Below are 13,816 nucleotides of genomic sequence, written 5' to 3' on the forward strand. Positions count from 1 at the left end.
GAAGGCTGGGGGGGCATTTGTGAGAGGAGGGAGCTGGGAGGGACTGGTGAGAGCTGGGGGGGCATTTGTGAGAGGAGGGAGCTGGGAGGGACTGGTGAGAGCTGGGGGGGCATTTGTGAGAGGAGGGAGCTGGGGGGGATTAGTGAGAGATGAGAGAGCTGGGGGGGGCATTTGTGAGAGGAGGGAACTGGGGGGGATTTGTGAGAGATGAGAGAGCTGGGGGGGCATTTGTGAGATCCTTATAAATCCAATAAATCCATAACCATTATATTTCCCTTTAAATGTGTGTTATTTTGTACTTCTTATTGTATGCAATGCTTGTGTTATATGCAATCGCTTTCAAACCTTTTTTGTTTACTACAGGAACTTTTTTTGCATTAGTAAACAAAAAATGTTTGAAAGAGATTTTAAAGGTTAGAATAGAACCAAGATCTTACTTCTATTTTCTTTCTTTGTTAACAGGATGACTTCGAAGGCAATAAAAGTACAAATGTATGAAAAAGAGGAGAGGCAAGAGGAACGAATTACCAAGCAGCATGAAGAGGAAGAAAGGGAAGCCAAGGAGAGGGAAGAAGAAGAAAGTGAAGCCAAGGAGAGGGAAGAAGAGGAAAGGAGAGCCAAGGAGAGGCAGTAAGTGCACTTTCTTCCTGGTAAACATACCTTATATTGTATGTAAAACCTATACTTCAATTTACATGAAAAAGTTATGCAGGGTCGGACATTCCAACGGAAAATGTCCGATCTAATTATATTGTCGGAAAATCCGATTGTGTGTGGGCTCTATCAGACTTTTCCGACTGAAAAAATTTGAGGGCAGGATCTCAAATTTTCCGACAAAAAAATCCGATCTGACTTTTTCCGATCGTTTGCAGAGAATTCCAATCGGACAAGAGTCCCGTCATAACGAACGAACGTTATCACGTTCCGAACGATTAGATTTTCTAACAACTTTGTCCGACCGTGTGTATGCAACACCAGTTTAGGACAAAATCTGTCTGAAAAAATCAGACGGATTTTGTTGTCGGAATGTCCAACCGTGTGTACAGGGCATTAGAACCTCTGCAAGCTTTTTTTGTGGTTTGTGTCTCCACTGAAAAGAGGGGACTCAAGAAAAAAAAAAACAATTTGTATGGAACTTTAAAGGGATTATATAAGGGTTTAGATGTTTTCCTTCCTTAACCTTGTTTTAAGTGTTTGGGCTCTTTCACATGGACGATCCGTTCAGGTCCGCCTGTCAGTTTTTTTACTGAACGGATGCTCCATAGAGGTCTATGGAGTGTCGGATGTCAGCGGTGACATGTCCGCTGACATCCGACCCACTCTGAAGAAAAAGTGTAATGGAGTTTTCCATTCGCCATCGGATCGGGTGACGACGGACTCCGTGGTCCGTCTTCATCCGCTCTCCCATAGGGGAGAGCGGCGCTCTGAGAGGTCGGTCCCTGCGCAGTACGTAGAGACGGACCTGTCATCTTCCTGCTCAGCGGGGATCGACGGAGCGATCCCCGCTGAGAAAGCGGATGTCCACGGGGCAGATCAGCACGGATCCGCCCCGTGTGAAAGAGCCCTTTGAGTATTTGAAATACAAAGATTTGATATAAAGCAGGCCATACATTAACTAATTTTGTGGTTAACCACTTGCTACCCAGGCCAATTCTGACATTTCTCTCCTACATGTAAAACTCATATTCTTTTTGCTGGAAAATTACACAGAACCCCCAAACATTATATGTGTTTTTTTTAGCAGAGAGAGAATAAAATGGCGGTCGTTGCAACTTTTTACTTCGCGCTGTATTTGTGCAGCAATTTTTCAATTTTGAAAAAAAAAAACAGTTTTATGCATTAAAAAAAAAAAACAGCAAAGTTAGCCCAATTTTTTGTATAATGTGAAAGATGAAGTTACGCCAAGTAAATAGATACCTAACATGTCACGCTTCAAAATTGCGCACGCTCGTGGAATGGCGCCAAACTTCGGTACTTGAAAATCCCCATAAGCGACGCTTTAAAATTGTTTATAGCTTACATGTTTTGAGTTACAGAGGAGGTCTAGAGCTAGAATTATTGCGCTCGCTTTAACGGTCGCGGAAATACCTCACATGTGTGGTTTTAATGCCGTTTACATATGAGGGCGTGACTTACTTATGCGTTCGCTTCTGCGAGTGAGCACGTGGGGACAGGGGCTCTTTAATTTTATTTTTACTTTATTTTTCTAGTTTGGTGCTTTTTTTTTTTTTTTACTGTTTTAATTTTTATTTTTTTGATCATTTTTATTCCTATTACAAGGAGGCTGCATTCACACCTGAGAGCAGGGGTCAAGTCCTGGGGAAAAAAGTGTGGGAACTCCCACCCAAGATCCACTCCCCTACCAAAAAAAAAAAAAAAAAGATACGCTCATATGCATATATATATTTCACATAAAATACAGTGACTGCAAATGCGACATGCTACAAGAGATGACCAGACTGCGAATGTGACTACAGGAGATGACCAGACTGCGAATGCGACATAGTACAGGAGATGACTAGACTGCGAATGTAACTACAGGAGATGACCAGACTGCGAATGCGACTACAGGAGATGACCAGACTGCGAATGCGACTACAGGAGATGACCAGACTGCGAATGCGACTACAGGAGATGACCAGACTGCGAATGCGACTACAGGAGATGACCAGACTGCGAATGCGACTACAGGAGATGACCAGACTGCGACATAGTACAGGAGATGACCAGACCGGGAATGAGACTACAGGAGATGACCAGACTGCGAATGCGACTACAGGAGATGACCAGACTGCGAATGCGACTACAGGAGATGATCAGACTGCGAATGCGACTACAGGAGATAACCAGAGTGCGAATGCGACTACAGGAGATGACCAGACTGCGAATGCGACTACAGGAGATGACCAGACTGCGAATGCGACTACAGGAGATGACCAGACTGTGAATGCGACATACTACAGGAGATGACCAGACTGCGAATGCGACTACAGGAGATGACCAGACTGTGAATGCGACATACTACAGGAGATGATCAGACTGCGAATGCAACATAGTACAGAAGATGACCAAGTAGCTAGTTTTAAAATTTAAACATGTCCTCAGCCCCTTTATGGCACCTCCTTTACATTCCTGTCCTCACCCCCTTTGTAGAACCCCCCTTCACATTCCTGCCCTGCCTCCCTTTTATATCACCCCTCCTCATTCCTTTCTGTTTCTGATACTTTCCCCCTCCCTCCTTCATAACAGTGCCCTCTTCCCTGTCTTACCTTACACAGGACACAGCAGATGACATCGGAAGTGCAGCAAAGGGATGGACAGAGGGCGGGACCTGCCCCAGTTAACTGATTGGTTGATAGAATGCAGAGCAGTTCTATTAACCAATCAGTTAACTGAGCCAGCCCCTGCCCTCCGTGCATCACTGTGCTGCTCTTCCGATGTCAGCTCTGTGAAGACAAAGCAGCTAGCAGACTGTGCTAGAGCCTCGGGCGGCTCTGGTCCTGCAAAGGGAACGGCGTTCCTGCTGTGAAAAAAGTGCGGGGACGCCGTTCCCACGCGTTCCCGCAGGACTCAAGCCCTGCCTGAGAGTAGAGTTTTCAGGCTGAAAATAGCGCGAATTTACCGCGATTTTGCAGCGTTTTTACCGCGATTTCACTGCGTTTTTTTATGGCGTTTTGCTGCGATTTTGTGCAGGGCAAAAGGTCACCAATGTAAAAAGAAGAAGAACACCCAAATCTGCCCGATTCGAGCGTCAAAAAAGGGTCCGGAACTTGTTGAGCTTCAGGCGTTCGGCTTCAGGCGACATGGAGTGGAGATGTGAACCATCTCCATTGAGAATAATGGATTTTTTCCCCTCTAGCGTTTTGTAGCTTCAGGCTTCAAGCAACAAAACGCTCAGGTGTGAATGCAGCCAATAGTGAATGACAGGTCCTTTTTACAGTGACATATGGGGTCAATAAGTCTCCACATCTCACCTCTAGGCTGGGAAGCCTGAAATAAAAAAATAAAAAAGATCCCAGCTAAGGCGGTGGCATTTTTTCAAGCGCAGAGGCCCGTGCGTGACGTCATAACATCGCGCCCGGCCTCCAAACGACCATAAAAACTCCAGGGACCATCTGGCCTGCCGGAACTCTCTATCGTCAACATCCGGCGCCAGCGGATCCCTTCTACGGCTCACCGATCGCAGGGGTGAGTCGGTAGAAGCACCGGATTGCGGTCCCCTCCCTCCACCTGTAAGAACGATCAACAGCTTCTATGATCATTCTTATGGTGTAGGGCAGTGATGGCAAAACCTCGGCACCCCAGATGTTTTGAAACTACATTTCCCATGATGCTCGTGCACTCTGCAGTGTAGTTCAGCATTATGGCAAATGTAGTTCCAAAACATCTGGGGTGCCAAGGTTCGCCATCACTGGTGTAGGGAATGGTCGTTATGGTGTAGGGAATGATCGTTATGGTGTAGGGAATGATCGACGCTGAAATAAGATATCTGAATGATGCCTGTAGCTGCACTGACGACGTCATATGATGTTGGGCGGGCGGCAAGCGGTTAACGGAAAGAAAACTGGTTGATTCCCCCAGCAACACATTCAGTGTATCAACACATTCTATTGCATTCTGCTGTCAGAATACAATGATCACTGCTTGCGGCTATAGCCACTGGCAGTGATCGCATGAAAAAAATCTGACAGGCTGGTTGTACTGAAGTCGATCGATGGATTGACTTCAGTAAAACCAGCCTGCCCATATGTGGATCAAAATTCAGCTTGTTCCTGCTGAACCGGTCAAGTTTTGACCTGTCTATGGCCGGCTTTAATAGTAAATAGTAATAGTAATGCCAGTTAAAAAAAAAAGATATAAAACAAAATGAACCCATAAGCATTATATTTCTCTTTAAATATGTTTTGTATTGTATGGAAAGGGAAGCTGAGGAGAACGAAGAATCGATAAGGAGATGCAGGGCAAGGAGACAAGAGATATGGGAATCCAAGGAGAGGAGGTAAGTACACATTCTTCCTTGTAAACAAGTCTTAGTTAGTATGAAAAGCCCAAACTTCTATTTATGTGAAAGAGTTAGAACCTCTTATTGCGGTCTGTGTCCCCACTGGAAAGACAGCTTTAGCTATTGTACTCTGTCTCTGGTAGACATGTGCGATTTTTTTCGTTCCGAATTAGTTTTTTAACGACAAATTATTTCATTCGGAAACATCCGAATTAACGAATAACCTTTTTTAGAATATTAGTAAATTAGAAAATTCGTACTTTCGAAAATTCAAAAATTCGTAAATTCAAAAATCCGAAAACCTGAAAGTTCAAAATAATAACTTTTAAATTATAGCTATTGGAATTTCCTTTCAAATTTGGCTGTTAGTGAACGTAAGGGCCGGTTCACACTGCACGCTAAGCGAGGCGACACCGACTTGCCTCGCCGCGACCTGCCGCGATCTCAGCGACAACTTGCAGATGACTTCTGTATAGAAGTCAATGCAAGTCGCCCCGAGGTCGCCCAGAAGTAGTACAGGAACCTTTTTTCTGAGTCGGAGCGACTCGAGTCGCTCCTCTCAGAACGGTTCCATTGTACAGAACGGGGGCGACTTGTCACACTGCGGCGAGGCGAGTCGTGTCGCCTCGCATTGCCCGCAGTGTGAACCGGCCCTTACGAATAAAAATGTAACAGAAGTTCCGAAATATCAGAAATAACGAATGCCGCATCTAAACGAATGGAACGTAACAAATTAATAATAAAAAATAATAAAAACGTATTATTTATTATTAATTTGTTCTGTTCCATTTGTTTAGATGCGGCATTCATTCTTTTGGATAATTCTTAAACTTCGGATAAATTTGTATTCATTATGTTCACTAACAGCCGAATTTGAAAGGAAATTCCAATACCTATAATTTAATAGATAGGTATTATTAGTTAGCTAGTAAGTTTTTATTTAGAATTTTCAGATCTTCGTTCTTTCGAATTCTCGGATTTTCTTTCTTATTTTCGGATTTTCAAATTTAATAATTTTTGGATTTACAAATTTTCGAATTTTTGAATTTACGTATTTTCGAATTTACGAATTGCAATCATAAGAAATGACCCGAAAAAAAAAAATGAATGAAACGAAAACAAACACATTTTTCAGAAGTGCACATGTCTAGTCTCTGGTACAGAAAGTAAAAGGAAATCCAATATTTTTAAGCCATCCCAGGACCAGGAGGTGAAGGTAAATCTTTCGATGGGAAATTTTCAGGCGGTAGCACGATTGGAAGCCCAGGTGCTGATCGTTTTAAGCGCCTGGCTTACCGCTAAACATGCTGAGACCCACAGGCACCACTGAGACCAGCTATTGTTTTATAAGAGCACTGGGGTAGCTCTGGAACAAACAGGTGCCTGCAGCACTGGGGTCTTATAGACAAAAAAGTATTTTTATAGAACTTTAAAGGGATTGTATAACGGTGTGTCAATTTTTCTTACTTAAATCGGAACTACACTGCATCTGAGCACCACAAATCATCCACACTATTTAATTCATTTTTTATATTCAAAGAAAACGCGTCCCTCCATCTCTGTCTCCATGCTTTATTTTGCAGAGAAATCATTTTGAAAAACACCCCCCTATCATGTTTGGCTGTGGCCATCTTGAGTAAGCGCAAAGGATTCATGTTGCATTTACTTCCTGGAATCCATCTGCCCTTAGCTCAGGCACACATAATTGAAAGAGTCAGAGCAGTGACCCCGCCCCCCTTTCCAACCTGCTCTGTTTAGCAAAGTTTAAGTCAGAGAGAGAAAGAGAGTCTAAAAGTAATCAGCTCCTGCTGAGTTCTCTTATTATAAAAGCTATAGAGCTCTGAGAGTTCTGTATCATAGGACAAATGCAAAGATTTTATAAATAGTAAAAAAAAAGTCAGTTTAAAAAAGTATAACATGTAAAACAAAATAAACACATAACTATTATATTTCCCTTTAAATATGTATTGCACGGTCCTATTTATTGTATGCAATACTTTTTACAAATGCAAAAAAAAAGTTCCTGTGTTAACAAATAAGGTGTGAATGCTTTTTTTTAACCGCTTCAGCCCCTGAAGATTTTACCCCCTTTCCTGACCAGAGCACTTTTTGCGATTCGGCACTGCGACGCTTTAACCGACAATTGCGTGGCCGTGCGATGTTTCAACCAAACAAAATCGATGTCCTTTCTTTCCCACAAATAGAGCTTTCTTTTGGTGATATTTGATCACCTTTGCGGTTTTTATTTTTTGCGCTATAAACAAAAAAAAGCGACAATTTTTAAAAAAACACAATATTTTTTACTTTTTGCTATAATAAATATTCCCCAAAAATATATGAATTTTTTTTCCCCTCAGTTTAGGCCGATATGTATTCTTCTACATAATTTTGGTAAAAAAAAAAATCGCAATAAGGGTATATTGATTGGTTCGTGCAAATGTTATAGCATCTCCAAATAGGGGATATATTTATGGCATTTTCATTATTTTGTTTTGTTTTACTAGTAATGGCGGCAATCTGCCATTTTTATCGGGACTGCGACATTATGTCGGACACTTTTGACACATTTTTGGGACCATTGTCATTTATACAGCAATCAATGCTATAAAACTGCACTAATTACTGTAAAAATGTCACTGGCAGAGAAGGGGTTAACACTAGGGGGCGATCAGGGGGTTAATTGTTTTCCCTCCCTAAGTTTTAACTGAAGGGGGGATGGGACTGTCTAGGGGAGATGACAGATCGCTGTTCATACTCTGTATGAACAGACGATCTGTCTCTTCTCCCCTCAGAGAACCGGAAACTGTGTGTTTACACACAGAGCTCCCGGTTCTTGATGTGTCACCAGCGATCGTGGGAGCCTGGGGGTAATCGCGACCGCCGGGCACTCGCATCAGCTCCGGGGGCGAGCAGCGGGCGAACCCACGCCCCTAGCGGCCACAGGACGAAGCAACATTACATAACGTTGTTCCACGCCATTCTGCCACCTTAAAACTTTCGCGGCTGGTCAGCAAATAGTTAAAGGTTAAACAGAACCAAGACCTTACTTTTCTCTGTTTACTTTGTCAACAGGATGCTTGCTGAGAAAGCTTGGGAGAATTTCAGAAATCACAGGAGCATGTACAGAACCGGAATGCCTCGCCTCATATCAACGCTGCAAACGTAAGTTAGAACTTCACTTTGGATAAGATTTGGGGAGGGGGGCTAATGCCCTGTACATGCGGTCGGACTTTCTGACGACAAAATCCGGCGGATTTTTTCCGGCGGAATTTGGCCCAAACTTGTCTTGCATACACACGGTCGCACAAAGTTGTCGGAAAATCCGATCGCTCTGAACGCGGTGACATAGAACGCGTACGACGGGACTATAAAGAGGGCAGTAGCCAATAGCTTTAGTCTCGTAATTTATTCTGAGCATGCGTGGCACTTTGTCTATCGGAATTGTCTACACGCGATCGGAATTTAAATGATCGGATTTTGTTGTCGGAAAATTTTAGATCCTGCTCTCGAACTTTGTGTGTCGGAAATTCCGACGGAAAAAGTCAGATGGAGCCCACACACGATCGGATTTTCCGACAACATGATCCGATCGCACATTTTCTGTCGGAAAGTCCGACCGTGTGTACAGGGCATAAGTCTTCGAGGCTGCTTTTTCATAGGAAAAGATACATTTCACAGCCCATTCATAAAATGTTTGTCATTGTGGAGTCTGCGATGCGCCGTGATGTTCTCCCTGATAGAACCGGTAATATGACTTTGATAGGTCATATGAGTAGGCTTCCTTCACAATTTGCTTATGCTCTTGTATGAAGAGTAGCATCCCTGAGCCCCAGAAGCCCTCTGTAAAATAGGCTGTTGGTGACCTGGGGAGTGGTGATGTGACTTTTCCTGATTATATGGCAGTGATTGGGCCAACGACCCAAGTACCATGACAGGAGAGCAGGTCTCGTGCTCCTCCATATCCAGAAGTGGCGGGTATTCTTGATCCAGACACATAAAATTGGGGCTGAATACATTGGTCGATATTATTAGCCGCTTGCTGACCAGCCACAGTCATTTTACTGCCGCAGGTCAGCACAATCCTGCAAACCGTCGCAGCTATACATTGGCTCGTGGGATCAGGATAGCAGGCGCGCGTGCCCGCTGCGCTGCGGGGGTGCCGATGCTCATGGACGACTGTCACAATGACCAACAGCCACAAGCGATCACGGGCACGAGAGGCAGAACACGGAAGTGTGTGTGTAAACAAATCCCTGTTCTGTGAGGAGTGACAGATTGTGTGTTCCTAATAGCTAGGAACCACTATCTGTCATTTCCTCTAGGTCAGTCCCCTCCCCCTGCAGTTAGAACACACACAGGAAACACAGTTTACACCTTGATCTGTCCCTGGTGTTAACCCCTTCCCTGCCAGTGATCAGTGCATTTTTATAGCACTGATCACTGTGTAAATGGCAAAGGTCCCAAAAATGTATCAAAAGTGTCCGATGTGTCTGCCATAATGTCGCAGTCCCGATAAAGATCAGCACCATTACTAGTTAAAAAAAAAATGCTATAAGTATATCCCCTATTTTGTAGACGCTATAACTTTTGCGCAAACCAATCAATATTTGCTTATTGCGATTTTTTTTTTACCAAAAATATGTAGTAAAATACGTATCGGCCTAAACTGGGAAAAAATTACCTTTTTTTTAAAAAAAAAAAGGGGATATTTATTATAGCAAAAAGTACAAAATATTGTATTTTTTTTCAAAAATGTCGCTCTTTTTTTGTTTATAGCGCAAAAAAATAAAAGCCACAGGGACGATCAAACACCACCAAAAGAAAGAAAGAAAGCTCTATTTCTGGGAAAAAAACATGGTCAATTTAGTTAGGGTGCCACGTCGCATGACCGTGCAATTGTCAGTTAAAGCGACGCAGTGCCAACTCGCAAAAAATGGCCTGGTCATTCAGCAGCCAAATCTTCCGGGGCTGAAGTGGTTAAAAGGTCACCTTGACGGTCTGGCCCCGCAGCCCAGGTTTAGATATAACTTGTTCTTGTTTCCTATTTAAAAAAACATTTTAGAAAATAATCTATTTTATTTTTCTTACAGCATTAAAGAAGATGAGGAAGTACAGTTCACTACTGGCGCAAAACATTTCAGCGTTTATCCCACGCGGATAGTGCATAGCAAGGATCTGCCTAGCCGCCACAAGGTAAGTGACCTTTATATTTCTTACATAGATTTACAGTTTATGCAGCTGAATAGAGCACACGACGTCCATCAGGTCCAATCTACAACAACAGTGGACGCTTTGGTCCAGGGGAAGGCAAAAAAGTGAAGGGGCGAGGGTTTGTCTCATAAAGAGAGACAGATTCCCTTCTGACCTCACATAGGTCGTTGCAGCAATTCCCTGGACTATTTCTATTTCAGCTTACTCAACCAAATAATGGGAAACACAATTTTTTTTTTGTTGGATAGAGTGGGAAAGGGTTAGATCATCTGACAAGTGTTTTATCACAGCCCGTGAGAGTCACCCCTTCATTAGTCCTGGTAACCACTGTCTTCAAGACAGAAGAAATGCCAAATTTTAAAATTTTCAAGAGGTTTAAAGTCAAAGTTTAAAGGCGGTCAGGTCACATCTGCAGTTCCGGTGGCCCTCTAATATTTATAGTGAATTTGATTCATAATCAGTTTTATGCCGATTATTAAATAATGTTCTAATACACCTTCTCAAAGAACACCATTATAGGCCATTAGAGCTTCTGGTCCTCTCCCTCATTGTGTAGCCACAAGATATAAATGCTTAGCCAGGCGTGCGCTTGGATAGACGTTCCTGCTCTTGAGAATGGACTAGGAAGGAGTTGAGCAGAGTTGGCATCAAACCACAAACTGCTTTAACTTAATTAATTAGTATTATGAACCTGACAATAAACTGGACAGGGGTTTACCTGGTGATGTCAGATATGAATGAATGAATGAATGAAGTATTTGTATAGCGCACAACGCGAACTGAATCGCCTCAAGGCGCCGGGAAGAGCTTGGTTGTCCAACAGCTAGAAGAGGAAAGTCTTGAGTTTTTTCCTAAAGGCCAGGTGGTTTCCTTCCAGGCGGATGTTGGTTGGTAGAGCGTTCCATAACCGAGGTCCTTGAACAGCGAATCTCCGATCCCCCTTTGGTTTGTACTGGGATTTGGGCACAAGGAGGAGCTTGGTTGTCCAACAACTAGAAGAGGAAAGTCTTGAGTTTTTTCCTAAAGGCCAGGTGGTTTCCTTCCAGGCGGATGTTGGTTGGTAGAGCGTTCCATAACCGAGGTCCTTGAACAGCGAATCTCCGATCCCCCTTTGATTTGTACCGGGATTTGGGCATGAGGAGGAGGTTTTTGTTAGCTGATCGAAGACTGCGACTTGGTGTGTAACGATTTATTTTCTCAATTAGGTATTGAGGAGCGTCTCTATGCATGTATTTGTGGGTGAGGCAGATGGTCTTGAAAGTTATACGATTCTTTATGGTTAGCCAATATAGGCTCCTCAGGGGAGGAGAGATTGATTCCCAGGTTTTTTTTTCCTGTTATCAGCCTTGCCGCCGTGTTTTGGATGAGTTGTAATCGCGCAAGTTGATATTGTGGTAATCCTATGTAAAGCGAGTTTACGTAGTCCAGTCGTGAATTAATGACTGTTCCAACTACCACTGCTTTGTCCTTCTTTGGGATAAAAGGGATGAGTCTACGTAGTAGGCGTAGCAGATGGTGATAGTTAAGGAACAAAGGGAGGCATCCATTCACTTCATCACCTACTGAATGAACAGGTAGTGGGGTAAACCTCCCCATGCAGGACAATACATTTTTTGTAAAATATGTAACCTTTTCTTAACTCTACCAGAGAAAATTGAGTACTGTCCGTGATACTCAATTTTCTCTGTCACAATTGCACCAATATGGCTACAATCACATCAAGTCTTAACTCTACCGAAAAATATGAGAGTTATTCATTTTGTTACACTTTAAACCCTGGACATCAACTTGTCTAATTTATTTATATATCTTTTGTCATCGTGTAGACAGACGAAGATGAGAAGAAGAGAATGGAGAAGGAAAAGTGGGAGAACGTAAGGAAATGGCATGAGCATGAGGAGCAACAACAGAGTGCAAGAACCCTCAGTGATGTGTTAGCACTGGCAAATAAAATAAAGAAGGAAGAGATAGAGGCAAGACTGAGGAAGGAAGAGGAGGACCAACAGAAGGAGAAGGAGAGAAAGAAAGACAAGGAAAGAAAGAGAAAGGAGGATAAGAAAAAACAGAAGGAGATAAAATATCTGATGAAGTGTTCGGGCCTACCCACATGTGGGGAAGCAGGGAGCGAGAAGCAAAAAGAGTTGGTGAAATGTATCCACGAAACCGTGGACCTACAGTGTGAAATGAAGAAAGAGATGAAGGGAATGAAACGTATGCCGAACAAGTATAAGATACAGAGAAATAAGGAAGAGAAACGAGAGAAGGAGTGGGTGAAAGAGGAGAAGTACCTCAAGAAGAAAACCAAGAAGTACTTAGCTGACGTCAAAAAGAGAGCGGAAATCAGAAAGAAGACAGAAGAGAAGAGGATGAAAAAACTGAGGAAACGAGGGGAAGAGATGAAGAAGAAGGAGATGAAGGAAACGGAGAGGGCGAGGAATGCCAAGCAGTGAACAAAATGAGCAGAAAACCAGGGGAAACAAAATAAAGCAAAAAACAAAAAGATTTTCAGTAACTTACTAGGGTATAAATGCTGAAAAGCTCAATATATGAGTAAGCACAGAGTCCCTTAAAGTCGCTGACTTACCAGTCAAGGTGTGATCCAGGTAATCAAGAAATGAATCACAGAATAAGGTGGGGAAGTACCTCACCTAAAAGAGATTACTAAGGACCGTGCAGCTTAAGATAAGGGAACTTTAATACAAAATTTACAAATGGTAATACAAAAAACTGGGTAAAAAAATTCCCATCGCAGCACCTTAGCCAAAAAAAGTTAAAGTTCCCTTATCTTAAGCTGCATGGTCCTTAGTAATCTCTTTTAGGTGGGGTACTTCCCCACCTTGTTCTTTTTGTGAGAAACTAAATAAAGGACTGCTCAGATTTCTGAGCCTTTTCCAGTGCTGAAGCTGGAATAACATACTTTGTATTAGGGTTATGGGTTAGGATTAGGGTTTGGAGTTAGGGTTAAGGGTTCGTTTTATTTATTTATTTATTTATTTTTAGCTATTTGTTGTATTTATTATTTAGTTTTTTTGTTAGGTTAAGGTTAGGGGTTAATATTAGGGTTAGGGGTTAGAATTAGTGTTAGGATTAAGGGTTAGTATTATAGTTATGGGGTGAGGTTAGGACAAGGGTTTGGGGTTAGGTTTAAGGGTTCCTTTATGTATTTATTTATTTTTTAACTATTTTATGGATTTGTTATTTGGTTGGTTCTTTTTGTTAGGTTACAGGTTAGGGTTAGGGGTTGGAATTAGCATTAGGGTGAGGGGCTAAGGGTTAATATTAGGGTTGGAGGTTAAGGTTGGGGTTATGGGTTAATATTAGGCTCACAGGTTAGAATTTTGGTTATGGGTTAGGATTAGGGTTAGGGGTTAATGTTGGGGGTAAGGATAAGGGTTGGGGTTAGCAGTCAATATCAGGGTTAGGATTAAGGTTGAGATTAGGTTTCGGGGATAATATTAGGGTTAGGATAAAGGTTTGGAGTTAGGGTTAAGGATTCATTTGTTTTATTTATTTATTTATCTATTTTTATCTATTTTATGTATTTATTATTTCATTTTGTGTTAGGTTAAGGTTAGGGGCTAATATTAGGGTTAGGGGTTAGAA

At 42.4% G+C, this 13,816-nt stretch overlaps 1 protein-coding gene across 1 annotated transcript; it reads left to right on the top strand.

Moving 5' to 3' along the window:
• Positions 1–466: 466 nt before the first annotated feature.
• Positions 467–13,554, top strand: LOC143973508 (uncharacterized). The gene is made up of 5 exons (XM_077474427.1): positions 467–630; positions 4,922–4,999; positions 8,075–8,164; positions 10,093–10,195; positions 12,040–13,554. Exons 1-5 carry the CDS (start codon positions 491–493, stop codon positions 12,661–12,663), a joined length of 1,035 nt encoding a protein of 344 aa, XP_077330553.1. The 5' UTR covers positions 467–490; the 3' UTR covers positions 12,664–13,554.
• Positions 13,555–13,816: the final 262 nt, after the last annotated feature.

The sequence above is a fragment of the Lithobates pipiens genome, unplaced genomic scaffold, assembly GCF_037356315.1.
Source record: "Lithobates pipiens isolate NorthernLeopardFrog02 unplaced genomic scaffold, aLitPip1_a1.2 Scaffold_83, whole genome shotgun sequence".
Lineage (NCBI taxonomy): Eukaryota > Metazoa > Chordata > Amphibia > Anura > Ranidae > Lithobates > Lithobates pipiens.